Source organism: Dromaius novaehollandiae, chromosome 23 (genome assembly GCF_036370855.1).
Source record: "Dromaius novaehollandiae isolate bDroNov1 chromosome 23, bDroNov1.hap1, whole genome shotgun sequence".
Taxonomy (NCBI): Eukaryota; Metazoa; Chordata; class Aves; order Casuariiformes; family Dromaiidae; genus Dromaius; species Dromaius novaehollandiae.
The window spans coordinates 5,757,585-5,782,569 of record NC_088120.1 but is presented as its reverse complement, the minus strand read 5'-3'; the positions used below and the strand labels follow the sequence as shown (position 1 = coordinate 5,782,569).

The window sequence follows — 24,985 nt, the reverse complement described above, 5'->3', positions numbered from 1 at the left end:
TGTTGGCAAAAGAGCTCTGCTGAGAGATGAAGCTTTCCTCCTGCCTTTGGGAGAGGTGGCAACTTTGGTCTCCTGTCCATGACAGCACTCACAGCACCAAGGGGTGGTAAGGAAAAAGTTGCTGAGGTTATTTTCCAGACACAAAACAAAACATTTTATAAATTCTTTTGCCAAAAGATCTAAATGAACTTGGGATCTGGTGACAACGTGGTGAGAGGGACTGGTCATATTTAGAATGTTAAACAGCAAAGAGAGGGAAAAGAAGTTCTGTGTTCCCAAAAGTACCATTTTATGACCTCCAACAAGGAGAATTTCAGTGTAAGCTCATCACTCCACAATTTGAGACATATAAGTGAGTTTTTTCACTGTGTGCAGCATCTTTTGTTTCTGAGATAAGCATGTAATTAACTGAAAGAAAATGCGAAGAGAGACTCATTTAGGAGGTTTCCATCTTGCTGCCATTGGCGATCCATTAATGAAGTCTAATTACAATGTCAAAAGCCTATGTTCTATCCCAGTAACTAATTGACTTTGGAGATGCAAGAGCTCTTTTGTTGTTTTAAGCCAGAAGAGGCAAGAAGGGAGGAAAAATAATTGTTAATTAGTTTAGTTCTGCTTTATCTGTAACACAAAACAAAATATTAGTTACAGAAGCAATTCTGTGCCTGATAATGTATCCTGGCCCTCCTGTCTATGCAGAGCTCTGGAAGAGCACTCCTTTCTGCTTATACTTGCAAACTATTTATGGCTTGTTCCTACGACATGTTCTTTACTGTGTGATCTAGGCCTGTTGACACCAACTCACTAGAATGAGTTTTTTTTGTGTCTGAAGATTGTGATAGAGAGATATAAGGATTGCTGCATGGTTGTTTGGATGGATGTTTGGACAGATAAACTTTTGAAAAGATAACTAGGGAAAGATAGAGATAGTGATATGCCCTCCATAAACACAGGAGCTGCTATGTCTGCATGTAGGAGCGGTTCTCTGGAGACTCCAGGAGTGCTACTCTGAAACAGGGAACTTGATAGTTTAAGGCATGATATCTCTTAGTTCCTTCCCAAGGTTGCTTGCAGAAATTTGAAGGAGCATTGCTTGATATCTCAGCCCTTCCTGTCCTAGACTTTCGGAGTCACTAGCCACTAGGCATGGTCTTACCCTGATCACCTTCCCTAGACAGGGCTGGGGATGGGTTCAGTCCCCCAAAACATGAACATCATCCTGATAGTTGTGCCCTAAGGTGTCTATTTCTGTTCATTGGCTTGAGAGCATATGAATACCTCAAGCTTGGAGATCTAAACTTTATATGGTGAAGAGGACATAAATCTTATCCCTAGGACTACAAGGGTTGGTAGGGGTTACTCTGGGACTTGGGGTATACAAGACTGGACTGAGAGGACTTGGCTTTGCTATGACGAACTAACTCTAGTCCTTGAGCTAATGCTTGGAAATGTGTAAACTCACTCTTGTAAGTCCAAGAGTTTAATAAAGGATTTTTGTTGTGAGCTCTTGAGGTAAGTGTCTCAGATACTCGATGGATATGTTTCTTCTCTTGCAATGAAATAAAAGGCTGTGACATGAGATGGAGGCTTTCCTACTCACTACCAAGAGTAGCAAGGGGTGCCATTGTCAGAGTAGTACATCAAAGCATACACAAGGAAATAAATTAAAATTCTCTTTTAAGGTTTTCAGCAAACTTTTATTTTTTTACCCCAAAACATCTGCTATGGTGACATCTCTGAATAGGCTGTTATTCTGAAAAGCTTTTCACATAGTCTCAAGTATAAATATTTTGATACAAAAAAAAAAAAAATTAAAATACCCTTCCAAACCCAACCCCTCATGCTCACATTCAATGGTGCACCATCGTGCCATGCACAAACATGGCCTCCACGACCACTTCACTCCACTCCTCGCCAGACTACAGCTGTAGGAGACAGGCAGCGTTAGAAGCTTCTGGTCCCCACTGCTTTTCTGTCTTGCCAATGGTGGGGATCCAGACTGAGAGGAAAAGAAATAGAGTCTAAAAGTGTTTCATGTTGAGATGAGTTTATCAGCTTTGAAGGTGATTAGAGTTGTGGTCTAAGGAAGGAGCGAGTTCACCTCCGGTCGCTACAGTGATGAAGGCACCACTTCCATTGGCAGCAGCTCCATCAGCAGTTCCCCATGTTTCAGGTGCTGACGAAGTTTTCTACTTTGAGCTGTGGATTTGGAGACCAGAGAGCTGAGGAGGAGCGGCACATTTCCGGGGGTTGGTGTTAACAGTACTGCCTTGAGTTATACAGAGCCACAAACACTGGCTCATTGCACATTACCAGGACTTAACCAGGACGGGTCCAACTTAGACAGATGCTGGTTCACCGAAACATTGTGAGGGCATTTGCTAGCTAGGAGAAATAAGCTTGTTTTCTTCCTGTATTGTACAGTAGCTATGAATAAATCCAACTAGCAGCAGCATCTTATCCTATCATATCTGTAATGCACACTGAGAGATCATTATATTTCATCTACTTACTGACAAATGCTTCATACTTACAATAATAAGCTGATCAGCGGCTTTGACTTTTTACACTCGACATCTGAGTTGATTTTAAGTCACTTTGACTTTTAAATTAAATTATCTCATGCGTAGAAACAAAAGATGCAGAATAACACAGCAAGATTCACAGAACTCATAATCAAGTACATATTAACACACACACAGATATATATTAAGCTTTAAATCAAAAACAAATCTTTCCAGGTTTTTATGTATGCACTCTATATGATGCAATGAACATTAGCATGGTCTGGCTCTCAGTTACACGCAGTGCTCTGCCCATTATACAATCTGTGCTCTACTGTTATACTTCTTCTCTTTTAAACAAATGCAGGTAGACTAGACTCTTCAAAAAAATACAAGCTGGACGTAATGCTGTGGCTGAGCTGCCCTTGGTATAAATGAAGGATTTCTGGTTTAGTTACATTACATAAGGAAGGAAGGAAATAATAGAGTCTGAGGATCTTAGATGATCTTGTTTTCTAGGGCTTCGATCCTTTTTGCCACAGCTTCCAGTGAGCAAGAGTTAAGGGCAAAAAATGACAGTGCACATTAGTGATTCATTGTTTGAGTCCTGCTCTAGCTTACAGCACAGATAATGAATGGAGCTACCTTGCTGGGAGCAGGTAGAGGAGGAATGCTGTCATCATCTGCTCTGGCATTTTCAGAATTGTTCAGGTTGATGAACTTTTATTCAAGGTTAAAAAATGTTCACACATACACACACTCACACACACCTCTAAATTTACTATAAAAGGAAAAGTAACAAAATGTAGGAATGATTGGAGTGTGTTTTGAGTGGCTGACAGAGAATTCTTGACCTTGAGCAGTATGGGTTGTGTGAAGAGTGGAGGAGAGACCTTTTCTTAGAGTTATATGATATCACAATTTTCTGTTCTTTTCACTAATTGCTTTTCATGTTGTGCCTGGGAGCTGCAACCCACTGGGTGAGAACTACTGATTTACTCTGACCTTTTGCATAATATAAGTTATAGATTTTACTCAATTTGAACTAAAGAGAAAAAAATATACTGTGTAACTTGCAGCAAATACAGCAATCTGTGGCTGAATCAGAACATTGCTTTTAAAAGGACACTCTCTGCTTATTACCAGTAATGAAGACTCTCCCTAGCTATGGGTGAGAATCTCACCCGTGGAGCTTTAATGACTGACTGAATCAGCTGCATACAAGAACTAGTGGTTTCTTCTGCTCGCAGTCCACTGATAGCTGCTCCTGCTCTCAGCCCTCACGTTCTGGCCTGGTTCACAGGACTGTGGAGCTTACAAGGGTAGCAGCATTATCCCATGCATGAACCGTCCACACACTTCCATGCTGTTGTCACATTGGCATCAGCTAAGCATCTTCCTGAAAAATGGCCTAGGCCTTGCTGCATACAGCTCATTGCTGCCTGGCAGTGGTTTGATGTGTTGTACTTGGCTCCAATGTTTCCCAGCTACTTCTTGTTCTGTGCACCAGATTGGTAGCTGTGCACTCTAGAGCAGGGATCTTTCCTGTTACACATCTATTCATAATCTAAGTGTCTTCTCTCCAGCTTTGTGACCACATATCTAGTCTGCTTCCCCCAGTGGTAGAGTTGCCCCTTGGTTGCCCTCAAGAAAGCCCAACTCAACCCGCTCAGTTCTGAACCACGATAGCTCCCAAAAGGATATATTTCCGTTGCAATGATTTTACGAGGTCTTCTACTTTTGTCTGGAACTTCACAATAGATTTACATTCACATGGATCCTCCTCTGTGGAACAGAGTATCAAGAAGATGAGTTAAGTGGCACACAAAAGGATTAAATCAAAATCACTCTGGAACTGAAATAAGCAATTCTTATTTTCTTTACTACAAACATGAAGGTGATCAAACTATCATTCTTCCTAACTACCTGATTACTTCTGCCTTTAACCTCAGATGACTAGACAATCACACATTTTGTTGCTATATAGGTCAAGCTCTGTCCAAAAAATGTATTTCCTGGATTTCCAGTTTTCTGAAAGCTCACTGAGCTCTACTATTGGTGCTGAATGTGTGGACCCAAAATGGGAAACTGGCCAGATAAAGTGTTCAAAACAATCTGTTTTCCAGTTCTCTCCCCGATAGTGTCATCATAGTGGGCAATACTCCTTGCTGCTCATAAGCAGGCAGGTATCGGCTTTTGTGGAAAAAAATTTTGGAGGCACTGTTTGCCATCTGAATGTCAAGGCTTGTTTGGTCTTTGCTTCAGTACTTCATTTCTTGAGTAGGCAGAGCAATGTGCATTCCTCAGTTTGGTAAACTATGTCAGTAATTTAGATATGTTCTTAAAGAATAAGTAATTTATTCTGAAAAAGGAGCAAAAAAGGTAACTGAGATGACTGGGAAAAGAAAGGAGATATTTATAAGACCACACTGAATCAACCCAACAGCCTGGTAAAAGGAAGGAGGAAACAGAAGAGAGGAGGATTGTTTAAAGGAGAGGACATCACTTGCACAAGAACAAAATAGGATTAAACTGGTCAGGAGTAAACTGAAGTTGGATATAAAAAGAAGATTTCTAACCATCTGCTGATAAATGCAAGCTGGCACTGGAAACTAAACACATACAAATATTCAGCCCCCCCCAACCCCCAAATTCAAATGTTAAGATATTTAGAAAAAGTGGTTTTTTTTGCAAACAAGTACTTTTTCAGAGTTTCCCCCCTGCCTTTTTTTTGAGTGCTGAAGCCTAAATATTTTTGCTTTCTCCAAAGTTATTTAATTACAATCTGTTGGGGGGATTCATATGGCTCCTATCATCTTGTTTGTGGATTGATTCCCACTTTTTTAGTATCCATGGCAAAGACAGTCTCCGCTCTGCAAGCCTGGCTACCAGACTCCGCAAGGCACAGGACTCAGGAGGGTGATATTCCCCCAAAATTCTCCAGAAGGAAGGGAAGCTCCTGTCTTTATGAATCAGATTGCAGAGAGCAGGGCCCTTGCCTGGCATGATTCAGGATATCTGTAGTGAAGCAAGAAGCAAACTTGATTCTCCTAAGAGACAAGCTTGGCCCCTAACTTACCGAATATTTTCTCTCTCTCTAACATATGTTCAGGAAGAAAGACAGATGAGCCAGCTACCGCTGATCCATCAGTGCTTACATGGGTATCTCTCGGTTTTGGCAGAAGATAATATTAGAAATGGCAAAGAAAGGGAAAAAGGAGATTAACATTTAGGAAGTGTTATTTTATCCTGTTGATGCTGTAGAGCATCTCAATACCTCCTGAGCACTCAAGCAGATGTCCGCCTGCCATGAGAGCAGTTGAGATCTTTGCATCTCATGGGGCCATGGGGCATTCAAGAGCAGGTCTGCATGTCCATGGGAAATAGACTGAGCTTGGCAGAGCTCCCTTGGGAACTGAAGCAGCCCAATCACAGCTGCAGGAAGGGTGTCTCACTGGTAACTGGAAGCAAACATGTTTACTTAGCAGGAGAAAGGAGCCAAAGGACTCAATAGGAGGTTGCCAGGTTCCTGTTGCACCTGGCAGTGTAGCTCTCAGAAGTGCTGCAAGGTATGCAGTGTGTTAAATGAAGCCTAAGTGTTTGGGATTTATATAGTGGTCTGCTTGAGCAAGCAGATCCATTGCAAAATGCCACTGTGTTTCATAGGAGGCATATTCTTCCTTCTAAATAAATACCCAAAATAATGCTGATAGTTCTTTTTTCTAATTTTGAGACTCAGTTTATTCACAGGTGAACATTATTGTTTAGCTTTTGTGTTATTCTTTACCTCCTCTTATCATGTCTGTGTCCCACTCAGTCCCCTCTTGACCTTTCCTTTATGAGGCTACCCAAACTGAGACAACTTAGAATTCATATTGCCCAAATTTAGACACCTAAGGGCCACATGGAAGATACCAGATGCCTATTTTAAGTTGCAGTCTGTCACCCCTGTGGTGCCTGTCTGACTGTAGAAGCAGCCAGTGGTTTACTAGCTTCGACTCAGATGCCTAGTTTTGACTTGATCTTCAAGTTAAGCCAGATATATCTATCCTTGGCTTCTCTTCTAAGAGCAGCTTATTCATTCCCCGTATACCTTTAGCCATATTCAGTACCTGTTCCAGCTTCAATTCTTTACTGGAGGGGAAGGAAAAAAAGAAAGTAGAGGAGAACTGAGGAGAGGGGGGTTGTGAGAGGGAGAGATGACTGAGATTTGGGGGTGTCTGTGATCTAGGCTACTGCCCAAAAGTCGGTTGTCCCATGATCCTTCCAAGTACTTTGCAAATTCAATACAGCGAGAATGAAGAGCTCTGTAAAATGTCCACCTGAAGGGGCTTTTTGACCTTCTGCTTCTGGACCCCAGGCCTTGTTGCTTTCTAAATGCTGTGACTAAATTTTCTCCTCCCCCCAGTCCCCCGCTCTCACCAATGCAGATTTTCATTTGCAGCCTCTTCCCGATCTTGCTGATGGTTCTGAAGTCCGCCGTGTAGAAGTAGTGCTCGGCTACTGGTTCTGAAGCGATTTCCCTGAGCTCATCCTCCACTGCATTGCCAACTCCCACAGCAAACATCCTAAACCCTGCAAGCAGTGAGAGCCTGTCAGTCTGACAGCTGCAGACCATCTTGCTGCTACAGCAGCAGACCCTGCTCAGCGTGTAGGTCCTTGCTCACCTTCTGCACCCCCAGCCTCCACATACCTCTGCAGATGTTAACTAGGAACCGCACAGTGTTTTCAACTACCAACGTAAGAGCATTGTTTGGCCAGTTTGGGCTTTTGGGAACTGCTGTTCTCTTTGGAACTTGGTTATTGTGCTTGGCAACTCCTTGGCTGTCAGGCCTTCTGGAATAGGTGCTATTAAAATTTTCAGCATGCTGAACACACATCCCAAGAATAGACCATATAAGTTAGGAATGTGTTTTCATCACAGAATCCCAGGAGAAAGCTGTAGTGTGATATATATGTGACTAGTTTCCAAACTAAAATTGAGAGTTTGAAGTCCCTTTGACTCTAGAAAAACAAACAGACTGAGCTCTGGCTTATCTAGGAATGTACCTGATGACATTAAATGGACTTGATATTTGTACGCTTTCCTTCTTGACTAATCTAAATATTTGGGGAAAAAAATCAGCTTTCAGGCTCGAAGCCCTGCTTCAGGTCCCAGATAAATCTGAAATCTTAGCCATGTCTTTAATTATATCAGTGTAGTCAAATAAAGAATATTTTCTCCCCTTACAAATTTTGCCACTATTACATCTTGTAGTGGATAAGAAAGCAAGGTAAGAACTAACCCCCTTCTACCTCTACCGTTCTAGACTGCATTCAGGTCAACTGGGGTTCCAAAATATTTTTGCAGGCAAAGTTTTACTAGAATTGTCTATCTTTCAGGGCAAGAACAATGTTTTGAAGTTACAGGAAAAAACATTAAAAAAGGATAAATGATCATAACACCATGACAGGATCATGCATCCCTCTAGCAGGGAAAGTGTTTTAAAAATACTATGAAAGGAAACGATGGAACTTTTCAAAATAGTCTGCAGGCACCACTAATCAGCTTATCTAGTGGCAAAGTCCTTTGTGCATTTGAGATCCATGGTTCAGTAAAATTTTAGTTGAATCTCTTTCCAAACTGTGCAAACCATATTATTTGTCAGAAGCAACCCAGACTGTGAATTAACACTTGGGCAGGTACTATGCTTCAGTGCTGGGAGACTGATTCGCCACCTCTGGCTTAGACCTTGTTTTCATTGAGCTGAACTGGACTTTTTTCATTGACTTGAGTGGTGATACTAGTTAACCCCTGCCATGTTGCAATCCAGCCACTGCTAACGCTTTCTCCCTTTCCCTTTTTGCCTTGTCTTTCGTCCTCTGGATGTGCCCAATATTTGATTTTTTCTAAGTTTAACTCAACTCATTTTTGGAGTTCAGTTATAAGCATTTTGTTATTTATCCCAGTGAAATCACTTATAAGCAGGTATTGGGGGTGTCTGTATAGGGAGAGGAGGAGAGGAAGAAATAAGGCCAAAAGTCTTATCATCACATTGTCTAGGTGATTGTATACATGCTAAACCTTAGTCACATCTAATGGTGAAGACCAAAGATGAAAGGACACAAAGGATTTAGCAATTCATGAGCATAGTCACATGAGCTACATCCTTTTAACAGAGTGATGGCAGGAGACTGGGAACTTGTTCATCAGGAGGTCAGCAAAGTGGCAGATCTCAAGATATGTAGATTCAAGATGTTTAAATATATAAATATATCAATATATATCTATCCAGCTGAAGAAGTTTTCTTGTTCAGCTTCTTTCTCCTGTTTCGTGTACAGAAGTGGTTTGTTATTGTAGAGTATCAACACTGACCTGGAGTTGTGTATGTTCAGGCTACAGGCAGAGAGGCCAGGTCACAGATATGCCAATTTGGGCCTCCTGGGTGGGTATAAGGTGAATTAAAGGGGGCATAATCCTGGGATTTGGGCAGGGAGTCTGCAGTTATTCCCATAATCTGTGATTCTGTTCTTTTATTGTTGTTTTATTATTTCCTTTTTTTCTTTTCCAGGCCTTAAGACTGATACAGACAAGCTGTACTTGGCCCTGCTGATGCTGGCCTGACTTTCATTACCAAGATTTGGGGTGAAGTGTGCATGCTAAACCATCGTGCATCCCATAACAAATGTACAAAACTCCATCCTGCTCAGCAAAGAGACCCCCCCCTTCCCCATGTCTAAGGTGGACTTAGATCAAAGACAGAGGGGAGGCTGTGGGGGTAAAAAACAGCTGTTGGCAAACCAAGGTTTGTCTGAATCCCCATCCAGAGCTGCCCCATGCTCTGTATGAGTGTGTGGGGATACCCAGACAATGTCTGGATAAATTCACTCTGTAGCAACCTTTAACTATCCTAGATAAGAGAGCTCCTGGAAATGAGTTCATACCTAAACTGGTACTAGATGCAATGCCTGGTCCAAGGGAGAAACAAGCCACTGAGAATGGTAACCTACCTAGATCTTTGGCTTTCTTAGCAGCATCAGTGATGTAATCTTGTGATCGTCCATCGGTGAAGACTATGCCCACCTTGGGAACCCCAGGCCTAGCTCCATTGATGATGGAAAAGGAACTGTCAATGAGGTACTTCAGAGCCTGGCCTGTCATCGTTCCTTTCTCCATGTAGGCCATTTTCTTGACTGCTGCTTTGATGTCCTTCTTGTTCTTGTACTGCCCCAGAGGGAACTCCTGCCTGACAGAACTGGAATACTGAACCAGGCCAACCTGGGCCTGTTTTTCTGACACCTCGAGTGACTCCACAATTTGGTTGATGAACTTCTTCACCAGCTCAAAGTTCTCAGGCCGCACACTCTTGGAGCCATCAATCAGGAAAACAAGGTCCAGAGCAGATCCTAACCCACCACTGCAAGCTGAAGCAAAATATGAGAAATCAGCAAAAGAAGATAGCAACTACCTGCCTGCAACTAATCATGCAGGAGAATATAACCCTAGTGGCATTTTATTGCTAACAAAATAGGCTTAATCAATAAAAAATCGACACCAGTTCACACTCATTTTTTTTCTCACTTTTTCAAAGTAATTCTTGCTAAGCATACGGTTTCATCTTCAGACTTTTCCGAACGGAACACGTCCACGCTGTCTCAGTGGCTCTCTATCCTGCCACTGCAGAACAGAACCCAGCTCAGCATGACTGAAAATCATTACATACCGCTGCAGGTCTTCCCATCGCTGTTCAGTGTGAAACCCTCTTTACAAGAACACTTGTATGACCCTGGGATGCTTGTACAGATCTGCTCACAGTCGTGATCTCCAGTGGCACACAGATCGGACACCACTGTAAGAAAAGGTGCAGATTAAAGTCAGGGACCATGCTAAGGCTTCTCAGCCCAGAGCCTACAGAGCCCATGACCAGAGTGTGATATTTATGCTCTCTCATCCTATACACTAGAGCTGAGCGATATCCAAGTCTGCTCCACAGCAGGACAAGGCAGCAGGAAGTCATTATACTTAGGTGGTAACTGAGATGCAAGAAGCAAGGAGAAATTTTCTTAAGTGTCCTAACTCAGAGGCACTTCCAGGACTCAAAGTAGTCTCCATGCTGCAGGCAAAACCCACCTTTCTGTTGGGCATATCACAATATACTTCACCCTCCAAAGCCACTGAATGAGAACTGGCTTCCAAATTACCATCTGGGGCTGGCCAGTACCCATTTTTTCCAGCTATGTAGGACAATTATGATTAGTGAGTTCAGTCCCCATGTGCAGCTGCCATTCCCGGATGGGATTCATGTCCAAGCGTACTCGGAATTCACTTCAGTTACCCTTGCAAGCACATTTTTCAAATTCACTCTCTGCAAACGTTTGTTCCTGCCAGTCTTAACCTGTATCTGACTCCTAAGACGCTAAGCAAACAGAAGCTGAATTGCAGCAGTTTGAGCCAGCGGCTTTCAGTGACTGACAGTGTTGTCAGAGCTGTAGCAATGATCATCGAAAACAAACTTGAAAGTAAACAGATTTGGTTGGAGCAAATTCATTTACAAATACTGGGGAAATCTGTGCAGAAAGCTGAGCATTTCTGGCTCTATCAAAATGATGGGAAGTGGTGATAAGTCTTTCAAGTTAAGAGGATTCTGTTCATTATTTCAACTAGGTTGTGTTGTCCTCTATGCCTTTTTTTACTTCCTTTGGCCTTTCCAACCCACAGCTCTGCATACTGTTGTGCCAACACTAGATCTTTCCAGCATGTATGTAGCCCATATAATTAGGAATATTACTAGCAATGCAAATGACTGTAACACTGGGCTCTCAGGTTGGGTTCTCTGAACCATACAGAAGTCTTATGAGTCTAAATAGAAGCTTGATTATGAAGGGTCTCCCTTCTTCTTGTGTGCTTTTAGCATTATGGGAAGCAGCTTGGACAATGCTGCACAGTTCTTCCTGCTGGCAGTAGCCACAAACTGTGCTTCCCAATAGCAGGTGGTGGCTGGGTATATCTCCAAGGAGGGTTTTGTGCAGCTGCTTGCATAGCACGATAACAGCCCACTTGGCAGTTAATATGGTGCTGTTCTCTGTTAGCTGTAATAATCCTTAGCACAGTGCTTTCCTTGGCTGTATCTCTGAGGGCTTTTACCAAGGGGAGAACTTTGTCATCTGTATATTACTAGTCTGAAAAACAAGACACAGAAAAGAGGATGTAGTTTTCTCTTTTTTTCTCTCTCTCTCTTTGGATGTCACTAATGCCAGAACTTCAAAACACACTATCAGGCCTCTCTGTCTGGCTGACTCCTGACTCCAGGGCAGCCAAAACAAAACTCTCACTAATATTCATGGCCTGGATCGCACCTTCTTGAATTTTGTCTCTACTCCCCTTAGTATGTAGCACTTGGTCCCCTCTTTCAGGAGATTCTAGTGCAGTGATACCTAATTAAAAGACATGACTCACTTTAGAGTCAAAATTTTCCTCCTTCCTACCGAGAAGGAAATTTTCCTTGATGCAAAGCTGCTCACTCCCAATATTTTCAGGCTGAAAGTTGAATCATGAAATTTTACACCTCTTAAAGAAATTGGTCTCAGAGAGTTTTGCAGGTCCATCTGTGCGTGCGTGCGTGTGTTTACAATGCCTCGCCACAGGCACTGTTGTATCACACCTTTTAAAAGGTGTTGCCACACGTCTGTGTTTTGGCAGGATGGGTGTGTGAAGCCCCTGGGTCCCTCTTGCTGACATATAAAATGGATATTTATAGACCATCTCCTACAGTCTTGTGGATACATTTGAAAGCAATACAGCTTTCTCACTCCATTCGGTGGCTTGCGTAGGAGTGAATATATGTTTGTAGAATAGTCAGGCACTTTTTATATATTCTGCATAATGGCATTAGATACAATACCAACCAGGAGAGTTCCCTGCCTCAAAGAGTGTGCAGAAACAACAGCACGGTCAGGCACAGAGGCTTCAGCCTCTAGCAGGGAAGTCAAACCAGCCCATTCTTAACTGGGAACTCAGAAGACAATGCTGGTGGGGGAAATTACAAATTACTTATTTAAAGATCAAGTATTCCAGGTTGTTTTCCTATGCCTCAAGAAGTACATGGGTCACGTTTACCAATTCCTCTGTGCAAATGAAGTCTGGAGACTTCTTTAAATGAAAATTGAAATTCCCATGCACCTCTTGAAAGGTACCTGCAAAGAGCATCCATCTTCTGTACTGCTTTGTGCTCCTGCGGGCCCAAGTCCTTGGAACAAGGGAGCAGAAGGATGAAGGCCTGTTACATATAAAAGTTTCCATGTGGAAAGCTTTTTGGCAGCCAGTTGTACCTCTTGGCTAGAAACTCAGGGGTTGTGGCAAGGACTTACCACAGAAAGCTTCTTGAAACTTGTGGCTCAGCTTCTCTATAACACTATAGCTCTCCACGTAGTCCACGTGATCATCCAGGGGCTCGCTAGCAATCCGTCGCAGGGTGTTCATGTCCACCCGACCAACACCAATGGCAAAGATCTCAATGCCGGCTGCTCTGGCCCGTGCTGGAACGTCCTGCACACTATCCTGGGGACGTCCATCGGTCACAACAATAGCCACCTGCACAGAGGATGCCAGAGACAAGGTATATGCTTGAACTGGTTTTAACATAACCATTGCTTGCAGAACAGCCTGCGTAACTAAATAAGGTTTCACATTTTTGAAAGTAAAGAAGAAGCAAATGTGTCCCCTCCTCCCCCTCTTCCTTGTTCTTTCTCAGATCTCCCAAGGTATTCTTTTTATGTGGGGTTTCTTTCAGAGTTTGAAAGGTTAAACTGCCATGTATCTGACTGTTTTAATTAACAGACATTGGGTGAATCTCGCCCCTAAGGAAACCAATGTAAAGGTTACATTCTTCATATGCAAACTAATGCTCAGACCAAACTCCAACCATCTTTGTTCCCATGAACCCCTAGGTGACAATAAGGACAACTCTGACTAAGTGGCAGCTGAAGGATTTGGCTCAGTATGGGAATTTTATAGCATCTTTGTCCATCTAAGACTCTCACAGCAGTGTGGAAAAATCAGGGGATTAAGGCTTATGCTCCATTTTATAGATGGAGAAACTGAGGCAGTGAGAGGGGAAGTGATTTGTGCAAGGTTGTACCATGTGCCAGTGCCTGCTGTGATTTCTGATTCCCCGCATAAATAGCAGAGTTGAAATGTTATCTGTACTAACATCAGCATTAAAATCAGAGCTGATTTCAGTGGGATCTGGATTTCTCTCTGGATTAGGTGGAGCCCTGAATCAGTGGGAATAGTCCAGGGGTCCTGGTGCTGCTGCTAGGTTGTCCATTTTCCCCTTTATTCTTCTTCTGATGAGTGACATTTTTCACAAAACCCTCATTTTTGTTCTTAGGCAATTCAGCTGCTCCTGCCACTTTTCCTCCCTTTTTTGTGACACCACTATCAACTCCAAAGCAGCTAATTGGAACAAAATGCACTACGGAGGATTATAAGCATCAGGAGCAGGTGAGCTGCTTAAGCAGAAAAAAACCCCACATCGCAGGCAAATGCCCTCAGTAATACAGAAAGTAAAGAAATATCAAAAGAGAAAGGCAGAAACTAATCTAGCAGGAAGCAAAGGTTTGAGTGAGCTATCATCTGGCCACTAAGGCAATATTCACTGCTCTCCTCTATGACATATATATTCTCCACCTCTTTGAAGATAAAGTCATAAAGACCCACCAGTTGCTCAGTTAGGATCGCGTGACAGATGTCAGTGCATGTTGCAAGGGGGGATGAACACGACATTCAGGGCCTGACCTAAAGGCCTTACTCTGGGGCTGTTGCTGGACCTGCAGCCAGGCGAGGTGAGGAGCCAGTCGTGCAACCATGCTTTCTGCCAGGAGAGAGAGCCCTTGACTCAGCTGCTGAGCAGCAGCTAACCAGCTCTGCCTTCCTGCACGCACGCAGCAGCTCTGAGACGGGGGCTGCCAATTAGAGCTTATCAAAAGCCAACCTGTCACGAAACAAGATATATTATCAAGTAGCTTTTGCGAGGAACGCTACCCTATGAACAGGTTCCTGTCAATAGCTGTGTATCTCTCTAGCAGTGTTTGTCGCAGGACAGAGGTGTTGTACGTCCTCCCGGCATTTTCTCCATCTGAATAAATAAAGTGATGCTCTCAGTTTAAACGGTTCCTTTGGCTCTTTGCATCAGGGATCCATCTTCATGTAGACCCAAGCCATGTCCCAGATCTTGCCCCAGGAGACCTCTGGTAGCAGCATCCACATCTGGATCTGATAGGAATGATCTTCATAGTGGATCTGTGTGAAAACCTACTACAGAGCACTCAGCATTCATATTGCTTTCTGAACTGCTGTTGAAAGTTGGAGAGAACAAATTTTGGAGGCACAGAGTCTGCAGTAGGTGTCAGGAGTCAGCCAGTGAGCCCATGGCTGAAACGAACATAGCAAGGAGTCAGACCGAGTGCCCAGCCAGCCAGGAGACCTGTCTGCGACAGTGCCGAGGCCCAGGTGCTTGCAAAAAGGGTTTAAGAAATAGAAGAAGTATAAAGTCATCTTTCCCTAGTATATAGATATCTTGATATTGGGAGATATCAGGAGATCCTGGTTTTCCCAGGAAACTTCGCCCTGCCTACCAGCCTCAGGCAGGGAGTTACAACATGAGAAAATACATCCTTTTGTTTCAAGCCTACCACCAAATTATTTGCAGTCACAGGATCTCTGTAGTTCTCTACATTATGACTTAGTCTGATTTGAAATACTGAGAGTCCTAGTGTGTGGTACATGAGACATGGAGCCTTGTTTGGTAAAGAGCAGAAGACAAGACAGGTCAGAAGAAAGCAACAGCCACCACATCCTAGAGAGGCTGACACATGGCCCTGCAGCAGAGGGCTTGTGTGGGCTCAGCAAGTTGCCATCTGAGAATAATTAAGAATGGTATTCTCATTTGCTTTCTCCAAAGGACAGGATCTGCAGCTTTGCCCTAAGGAAATTCAGCAGCTCAGAAACTTCTGCTTTTCAAGGCCAAAACCTTTGCTTATTTTAGCCACTACCTTTCTAACTTGCTGGATGCAGAGTCTCCTTCTTGTCTTATTTCTGTCATATAGAAATCCCCTATGTTCTCATGACACAATTTGTTCTTGGTTAAGTAAGACACCAGAGTATTCGCGGGCATCCCTAGGTATTCATATTTCAGCAACTGCCATTTGTAGGCAATCCCGCAGCTAATGAGGTAGCCATGCCTCATTATTCACTCTATAACTTGAATGTTGTAGCAGTACTGGAAGGGGAATTGAGCAGGAAGTTGAGTAAATCCCTGATTTTCTCAGCAATTTGGCAATCTGTTCGTTGTCCACCTGAAAAAGGCAAAAGTAATTGGACACCTCTGCATTTTTTTAATAGACATGTAAACAGACTTTACTTTGACCTCCTGCAGAAGCAAATAGTGCTTTTCCCTGTCCTGGGGTGACATTTGCTGCCAAAGCCCAGCAAGACCAAATAATCTCGTGATGCTCTGACTGGTGTCCAAAATGGTTGAAAAATGATAGTACAAATTTTCACAAAGTTCTTGCTGGATTTTTACTGTACAAAGGAGCAAGGACTGTGCCCAGTGTTTCTGGAAGCTTCACCTACCTAAATTACTGGGTGAGCTATTCTTCCTCCCAGGCAGATGATGGGGGTGACAATGAGCAGCACGATGATCACAGAAGGGAAAAAGTTTGCTGGACTTCAAGGCATAGTGGAGAAAGTAAAAAAACAGGAATCAGGGAATGCAAATGGTCTCTTTGACCAGATCTGAAGTGGAAGGAAAGAGGTGAAAGCCTGTAATGGTTTTCTCTTCTTCTTTTTTAATGCCTAAGATCAATAATGAAGGAGATCACCACTGTTCTGCCTTTTGAGATGTCTGGGACACTAAGGTTTCAGAGAATCAAAGCAACTTAAAAGTCCTTTATGTGTCACTGTCCATAGAAACATCAATTCTTTAGCCATACTATTGCAATGAGTTGCTAAATAAATCTGTTTTTCTTTTTTTAAAGTGTTCAGAAATGTAAACTGAAGTCTTGGCTGATTTAACAACAGAGCAAATAAAGTGGCGCAGCAGCTCTTACGCCTGCTGAGATGAAACTGGAAGGAATGCAAGAGCATGTTGGGTGAGTTGTCTGGCGGCCCAGCTGAGGAGCAGACAAGAGCAGGAAAACAGTGCACAGGCAAAGGGGTTACTTAAATGGCATGGAAGACATTAGGTAAATAAAGATCCAGATATTCTCATAGACAGCTCAGTGAAAATGTCTCTTCAATCTACAGCAGTGGTCAAAACCGTGTGTAACATGTCAGGCTGTGTTAAGAAAAACACAGACGCTAATACTGAGAATGTTATAATAGTTTTATATAAATCAGGACTGTGTCCCCATCCTGACCCAGACATGGTCACCTCGTCTTAAAATAGACATGGGGGACTTAGATAAAGAAAGGTGAAGACATGTAAAAACAGTGAAATGTCTGAAGGGCATGAACGGGTTCAGCAGCAGTCCTAGAAGAAGATGGATCTAAAAAGCTTCCATTATTTATTCCCTTGGAAAGGTAAATAGTAAGAAAAAGAGTGAATGCAACAGGAGATGCCTTCACACAACACAGCTGGAAGTCAGACCCCTCCTTTGAGACCCTTCATAATCCCGACACCATTCTGGGTGCAATGACTGGCCATAGGTTTCCTGTTCCTTAATTTCCTACACCTATTAGGTGAGGATAACACACTCATAGGTTCGAGGACTCTGTGGACTCCCCCGAAGCTGTGTCAGGGTTGTCCTCGGTGTGGAACCAGTGACCTGGAGGGCACTGAAATTCCTCTTCCAGCAACGAGCTCCACACATGGAAGATGGCAGATACGTGAAGTCGTCTAAGCCCCCTTTGCTGTTCCTTTGCCACCCCAGTACTCACACTGCAAATCTTAAAAAGAATGGAGCAGCTTCAGCCACTTCAGGGCTCCTGGATGTTTTTCTCTACAAAGGACTTCTGAGTAAGCAAGAGTAGAAGGGATGGAGCTCAATTCCAGTGACATTTTTCTTCCTTAAGTTAATTGCCTGAGATTTTTGCTACTGTGAAGCCATGCAACAAGTGCCAGCTTTGGGAAAGAAAATTTTGCACACTGGCATGCCTCATGCACCCATGTCCATCCATACAGGTGTTCCACAGCATCAGTTTGAGGTTTGATGATGTGAGTCACATCTCAGAAGCAAAGTCATTACCTTGGCAAGAGCTGACCATTTCCAAGGAAAGGAGCAGCATCCACCCTTCCGGATCGCTACCACATTTACAGTTGCACATTGGGCAGTTACTGCCAGCAGTGTGGGAGGCAAGAGAAGCCCAGGCAGATGCCCCTCCTACTTGGAGCTTGTCTCACTCTGTGCATTTAAGCAAGACACCTTGACCTAGAGGTACTGAGCAACAGTTACTGGAGAGAGATGATAAATAAGGTTTTTTTTTTCAAAGCCATACTAGGAGTATTGAGAAGCAAATCTCCTTTTTCCTATCAATATTAAACAACTGAAACATTTCTGGGCTTTTGGCATTCAAAATGTTGGAGTTTTCTTTGTTTGGAAGGGAAAAATGTTTTCTTTCTTTTTATGAAACTATTTTTGCATGTCAGTTAAAATGATTTTTTCTGAAAAACATAGATAGTATCATCCAGCTAATTTTCTTTTCTCAGTTCGGTTGTCTGGCTTCGTGCTAAACATTATCAGACAAAAATGAAAATTTCCTATGACTTTTCCCTTCTGGACAGAAAGCCACTGTTTGCGTGGGCCTTGGATGGTGCTGCTCGGAGGAGACCCGTTGCTCCTGCCCTGCTCCTGTTTCCTGAGCATAGCACATTGGCCGAGCTGAGCTGGGCTGATGGCGGGGCAGCAGGACACCTCTGCTGGAGAGCTCTCGCTTCCCCCCCGGCTCCCCAGAACAGTTTCACAGGAGGAAACATCTCCCATGCAAGCTCCGAAACAGCTCTTCGCTGAAGTCATTGGCAGAGAAATTGGGCAGCCCAGAGCTCTCCTAGAGACGAGTCTCTTCCAAAGCCTGCCTGGGAGCAGGCAGAACGTACCATTGCCACCTCTCCTGCGGCCCTGTGACATCCATACCACCGCTGGGGAAATGAGGAGAAGCAAAACACACCTTGGCAGCAACAGGGAGTTAGCTGAACCTCCAGAAAATCACAGATTTGAGCTAACGGCTGAATCCACACTTAAGCTCTTTGAAGTAGCTCAGTCAAATGAATCAGAACAATTAGTTTTGCCACTAAAGGATTTTAAAGCTCTTACTAAAAAACAATGATAATCACAATTAAAATATTAATGATGTCTTGCAATTCTGCAATGATTTCTTTCAATGAACCTCAAAGAATTTGACAAACAAAACAAGTGTTACTGTTTTAGAATAAACACCATTGCCATTAGGCCTCCAAGCTCCCCTGTCAGAGAGAGGTTATTAGATTTTGCACCAGGCAGCTCCTAAGCTTGAAGAGTGATGGGATCATGATGGCAGGTCAGATGAGTTTCTCCCTCTCGAGCAGATTGCCAGTGTGATTTAGTGAAAGTTTTTTGAAGTGTAATTTTCTCAGGTTATCAGTCTTGGTTTTCTTCCTATTGACTTAAACCAGATTTAGGCTAAAATACAGAAATTTTCCCCCTCTGTGAACCCCTCAATAAAAGACAATATGAGGATGGATTCATTGGCATTTGCAAGTAGTTCAGCACAATGAGAGAACATACAAGAGAGTTAATTAGATCATCTTTGTGGATGATGGCCTCGGTTTTCAGGAGTATCTTGTGAACTCTCAACTTGCAGAACCTTCAGATTGCTCATTTGGGGAGTTGGCAGATCTTTACTAGTGCCTATTTTTTGGCTTTCAGTATTACTTATAACTTGACATCCCTGGGCATCTTCTTTTCCATACTCTGCTCTGCAAAACTCTGCCTTCCTTGTTGCACTACTAGCAGCAGAGGGAAACGGAAAGTAACTGATGTTCCAAAAATGTCGTAATCAGGAGAAATATCCCAGACTTCCTCACTCCAGCAACTGGGCTCTTGTCCAGCTGGTAGAAAGCTCTAATTGCCTGCAGAAAGCCTTTGCTTATTTTTCTGGTCCTGTCTCATAGCAGAGAACCAGTGGAGCTGGCACAGGGCACAAGGGCCTAGGAAGTGCATTCACGATGCTTAGCTAAAACACATATTGTCAAGAATACACAGTTTCCTTATGCTCAGAAGAGAGATTTCCTGATGACTGTCACTGGGCTGAGGTCTGGTTACACTCAGGGCCAAATCCAAAAGGAGTGAATGAGGTATCTGGGAAATTTTTTTTGAACTGAGGTTCCTGGACAGGGATCTGGTTCAGGAGCTGCAATGCTCATAGGAATGAGGTGTAGAATTAAGTTGATCTTGTACCACAACCTTAAATGCCAGATAATCATCAAAGTCTGTGTAGTTGAAGGCAATACTCAGAATGGAAAACATAACCATTAGTCAGCCTCTGAAAAACTGAAAGACTCATGAAGGACACTGAAACAGCACTTTGTTTTCTATCTACATGTAAATGGGGCCATTACAAAGGAAACTTTCAGAAGTTTGCCTCATTTTTTACTGTGGTGGATTCTGAAGCAGTTTTACTACAGTAAGTTGGGGAAGATGAGTGCTGTTAATGCTAGTGTATTCATGCCTGGTAAACGCAGCTGAAATCAGCACTTCACCGTGTTATGTTGTCGCAGGCACGTTGGAAGCAGGGCACCGTGTCCCAGAGGGCATACATACACTGTAGGGACTCCAGATGCAGGAAAGCTGGTGAAGCTGGATTAATTTTACCCGGACAACTCCTGGCCAACTCTTTTACTGTGTGAGTTCTTGGGGGACACTTTTAAATTTCAAAAGAAAGTTGAGCTTTTGTTTTCAAAGACAGTTTGGAGTCTATTCAGCCTTTTCACTTTTGACAATTAACTCCCATTTGTTCCCACACAGTCAAAGCACTCAACATCTCACTGACCATGAGTCAGTGTTAACTTGAGCACAGGGAGAGAATCACCTTTCCCCCTTTTCTAATTTTTCCAACCATTCCACGGTGAACCACAAAAAAGAGGGATCTTCAAGTCCTTCCCATGCAGCAAAAAACCATATAATTTGCTTACCTTATTAATATTGGGAGACCTCACCCTGGCCCCTTCTGAATCACTAAAAGCCCGGTTAATGGCAAACTGGATAGCCAGGCCAGTCATAGTCCCAGTGGAGAGTGGCTCTATCCTCTGGACAGCTTGCAAGAGGCCGGCTTTGGTTTGGTAGGTCTTGAGGGAGAACTCGTTCTTGACTGCACTGGCATAATTGATGACACCCACCCGGGTGGAATTGGGGCCCACGTCTAGTCCCTCAATCACCCGGGACATGAACACTTTGACTTTCTCAAACTCGTGTGGGCGCACACTTCGAGAGCTGTCAATGACGAACACCAAGTCGGTGGGTTTGGTTCTGCACAGGGTGCCTGGAAGGGATAAAGACGGAGGAGAAAGGTAAAGGAAGGAGAAGAGCAAAATATTCTGGAGTAAAAGTGGACTTGCAGTTTAGAGCAAGCGGCTGAGACTAGAGGACCCACAAGCTCTAATCCTTTCTCCCCGTCTCACAGAGGCCCAGCGAGACCACTTTACCTAAGATTGCTAAATGTTCTTCTTCCTTTCATAGAAAAGTGTCTGTAAGAAAAACACAGTTATTCGTGGATAACTTGTACTTATAAAGCAATGAGCTGATGAGATACCAGCTCTGCACTTGTGGGAGCAGGTTCCCCACTTGTAACCCCAGGCTATCACTAATGCCTACATGAAACTTAATTCATTTATGGCAGCATGGAAGGAGGAATGAAGCTGTGAACTGGAGCCTTTATATGCCATTCTCTATCAAACAGAATCTGAAAAGAAGCTATCACATTTTGGACACGGATAAGCAAGCCACATGGATATTAATTAACAAGCTTGTATCTTTGTCATGCATGACCAGAAGCAGGCATGAAACTGAACAGTTCAGATTCAATCACGAATCAAGAGTCACAGATTCGGCTAACAGAATATGACTCAGTCTCCTGTTCTTCAGCTACTGGCACTAATAATGTGATACAGTGAAGACCAGCACTGTTTTACTTCTGTGAACTGGGGAGAGAGAAAACAATAGAGAGATGCAAGACCATGCAATTCCTAGTTAATCTCCACAACCCCAGAGTAAGACATGAATATCCACTGTAAAAATAAATGGTATAAACAGAAAACATTAGCAATGAAAAAAGCTGGCTGATTTTTTTTAAATTCCTCATTTTCATGCTGTTTCATCCTAATTTTCAACTGTGGTGAAAACATAAAAAGGACCGATATTTTTTATGATTTTTTAAATGAATTGTCCCATTTCCCCCACCAGACCTATTGCATTCTGTTCTTTTATTTCTTTTCTATCATTTAGCCTGTCTCTGTGGGGGTATCAAGTGCTCTGTTAATATTTGACGTCCACATGGAGGAACAATATAGGTTGTATCATAAAGGAGATTTCTGCAGACAGACTTTTAAATGCGAGCTTTTTGGCCAACAAATCTGTTCCAAATTATGACATAAATATTATAGCCGGTCCTCAGTGTGAAATCTAATGGAGCTTTCAGTCTTTCAGACACACGAAAATAAATACCCTGTGATATATCCATAAAGAATATAATCAGGTTAGTTTCCTGAGAGACACTAATGCTGAATCTGTTTCTGGCTTCCAGACAAGGTTTCTCTAAACGATGCTGTGTGTAGAACGGAAGCAGGCAGTAGTTACTCTGTCAGATGCTCAAGTTTCCACTAAAATGCAGTATAACCTTTTCCCATAGGGGTAACTTTTGCTTTGCCACCGTAATTCATTGCCGGGGAAGGAAAAAACTCAGCTGACAGTCCATCTTATACAGCATTGCAAACCCTTTTAGCAGGGGTTGGTTATACCCATTTTACAGGTGGGAAATGAAGATATAGAGAAAGGCTGAAGGTCTTGCAATCAGTTCCTCCAGAAATAAAGCACAGATTCACCTTTGCTACTGCAGCTAATGAATCAAATTTGTTTTTAGTGAGAAATCAAGAAAGAAAAGTTAGAACGTTGCCCTAGGAACAGTTGGATCCAATAGAAATTTTGAAGTGTATTTTCTTTTTTCACAGAAGCTCTGTGATTTTGCCCTAAGTAACATTTTTAATCTCTTTTTATAAGACTGCAATATATTTAAGGGAAATGAAGAGAAAAAAGAAGATATAAGATAGGAGCTTTGGGATTTATGTCTGCCTAGTCACAGCCACTGTGCAAACATGAGGGTCTGCAGGATGGGCCTTGGTTATCTCCGAGTGACGTTCAAGCACACTTGCTCTGAGTGACATCTAGACTCAGCATGGTTTATTTTAAAGTTGAATTAAACCAGAAGTAAAACCTCCTCTATTTTCAAAGTATCCACACCAGAAGTTTTTCAGGAATAGCTGAAGGAAATATAGGAATATTTAATATAAAGAAATCTCTTAGGGCATTGTTGCTAAATTAATTAAAAGAACAGGAAACCTGCCCAGTAATTCAGGATTAAAAGACATTCTAGAAACAGTGATTGTTCACAATAGAGCTGGGTTGGATGACCGGTCTGTTTAGTTTCCTTATTCAGTGGTATCTCATCCCAAAGATAATTCTCTTCCAAACTACCAAGGAGAAACTGGCCAGTGTATCAGAAAAGTCCCCTTCATAAGCTGGAGCTAATGTTGCAGTCACTGTCACACCTGTTTTACAACTGTCATCATCTGCCTGGATATATATATTATTCATTGTTATAAGATCTTTCGATCATTTTTAAAATCCGGGAATAAAGTTTGCTTTGGCCACCTCCTGCTACAGCGAGTTTCTCAGGTTGGTAGAGCCCATAGCAGCATCCTGCCCACAGCGAAGGACAGACACTTTCTAAGCAGGAGATCCTCAAACCCTTCTCTTCTGTACCCAGGACTTGCTGACACTAATTACAAATTGGGATTTACAGACTCTGAAACTAAACGGCGCAACCTCAAAGAGCAGGCAGCTCATCTCCTATCGTGCTACTTTATATCCCACCTGAAAGGACAAATAGAACTGGATTTTGCTCAAGAACGGGTTAAGTAAAGCCTAGGTAAGGCCCAGCCTCAGGAACCTGGCCCGGACTTTCCTACTCAGTGAGGTTAACCAGAGCTCGGGATGTCCAGCCAGCTCCCTCCCCGAGCACCCGGCAAAACCAGCCCTCTGCAGAGCTGCGAAGAGGAAGAGAAGACGTTTCCGAAGACGTGGGAGAGGTCCTTTCCTGACTGGGTGTCCTCCAGCCAAAACCTGACGCTATGCTGTGGGCTAGGGCTGACCTGGTGCCGCCTTTGGTTGATGTGCATCCATACCGAGCTCTCGGTATCGCTCTAAAGCAATGAAACAGGCAGGAGCAAACAGATCTCCAGGTTTTGCTGCCTTGCAAAAATACTCGAGAAAACTTCCTTGCTTCCCTGGCAGAGGTTGGGTATCGTTCTCACTTCTTCATCCTCTTTGCCGTCCCTGCTCAGGCTGGGAGGTGCAGGGCAGACCCACATACTCCCCTCGGCTGAGCTCTCCACTTACCTCGCGGCTGCGGAGGTGCCCCGTGAACTCCGTAGCTCTGGAGGAGAAGCAGCAAAGAGAGCAGAAAGCCGGAGAAAATCCTGTCCATGGCTGCGGAGGAGCTGGAGGCTGGATGCAGAGTGGCGAGCGAGCGCCTTGGCCCGGAGGTATTAACCTGCCCTTGCTCGGGGAGGCATGGGGCCAGCCCCTGACACGTGTGAAGTGCCTGGGGGGGCACCGGGGGCAGAGGGGCCAGCAACAACGCCTAGGAGAAAACGCTGCGCGGAGGTGGGGAGGGGGGAAGATCACCGACGGGGAGGGACGCCCAGCCCCGCCGGCCCCCGGCCCCTCCACAATGGCCCCATTGCTCGCCGAAGGGGATGGGGAGCTGTAAAGGGAGCAGCAGGGCCCGGTATGTGGGGAATCCGGGACTCTAACAGTGGGACCAGTGAGGCCAGCCCTGGGGAACTGGGGTTAACCTGTCAATCACCAGCTCCCGTCTGCACAGCCGGGGCTTTGCCACAGTGAGTAAACGGTCTGCGGGGCGTCAGGCTCGTGTCCTTCCTGCGGCGAAACCCGGGAAGGGGGCGGTGGCGGGAGGGGGACGGGAATAGAGTCACACAAATCAGTGTCTCAGCCCGTGCGTTTGCCAGGCGCGGGGCTGGAAATCGGCCGGCGGGACGGGGGCCTTCGCTGCTTTTGCTTAATTTGCGGGCAAATGCTCTGTCGCAGGAGGAGGCGAGAGGAAGACGAGAGCAAGGCTTGGTGGGGCACCGGCAAGCGAGTAGGATACGGAGCAAATTTCTTCCTGAAGGAAACAGTTACTTCTCTGTGAGACTGTGCCCCCGTTGCAGGAGTGCAGGGAAAGGCGAAGAAA

The 24,985-nt window shown here is 43.8% G+C and overlaps 1 protein-coding gene across 1 annotated transcript; it reads right to left on the bottom strand.

The window, feature by feature from the left end:
* Nucleotides 1-4,173: 4,173 nt before the first annotated feature.
* On the bottom strand, nucleotides 4,174-24,416 carry MATN1 (matrilin 1). Its single transcript, XM_026096640.2, has 7 exons — nucleotides 24,130-24,416; nucleotides 20,652-20,998; nucleotides 12,853-13,075; nucleotides 10,209-10,334; nucleotides 9,496-9,909; nucleotides 6,927-7,079; nucleotides 4,174-4,289 (listed from the first exon to the last, which is right to left on the bottom strand). The coding sequence occupies exons 1-7, from the start codon at nucleotides 24,215-24,217 to the stop codon at nucleotides 4,174-4,176; spliced, it is 1,467 nt and encodes a 488-aa protein (XP_025952425.2). The 5' UTR covers nucleotides 24,218-24,416.
* Nucleotides 24,417-24,985: the final 569 nt, after the last annotated feature.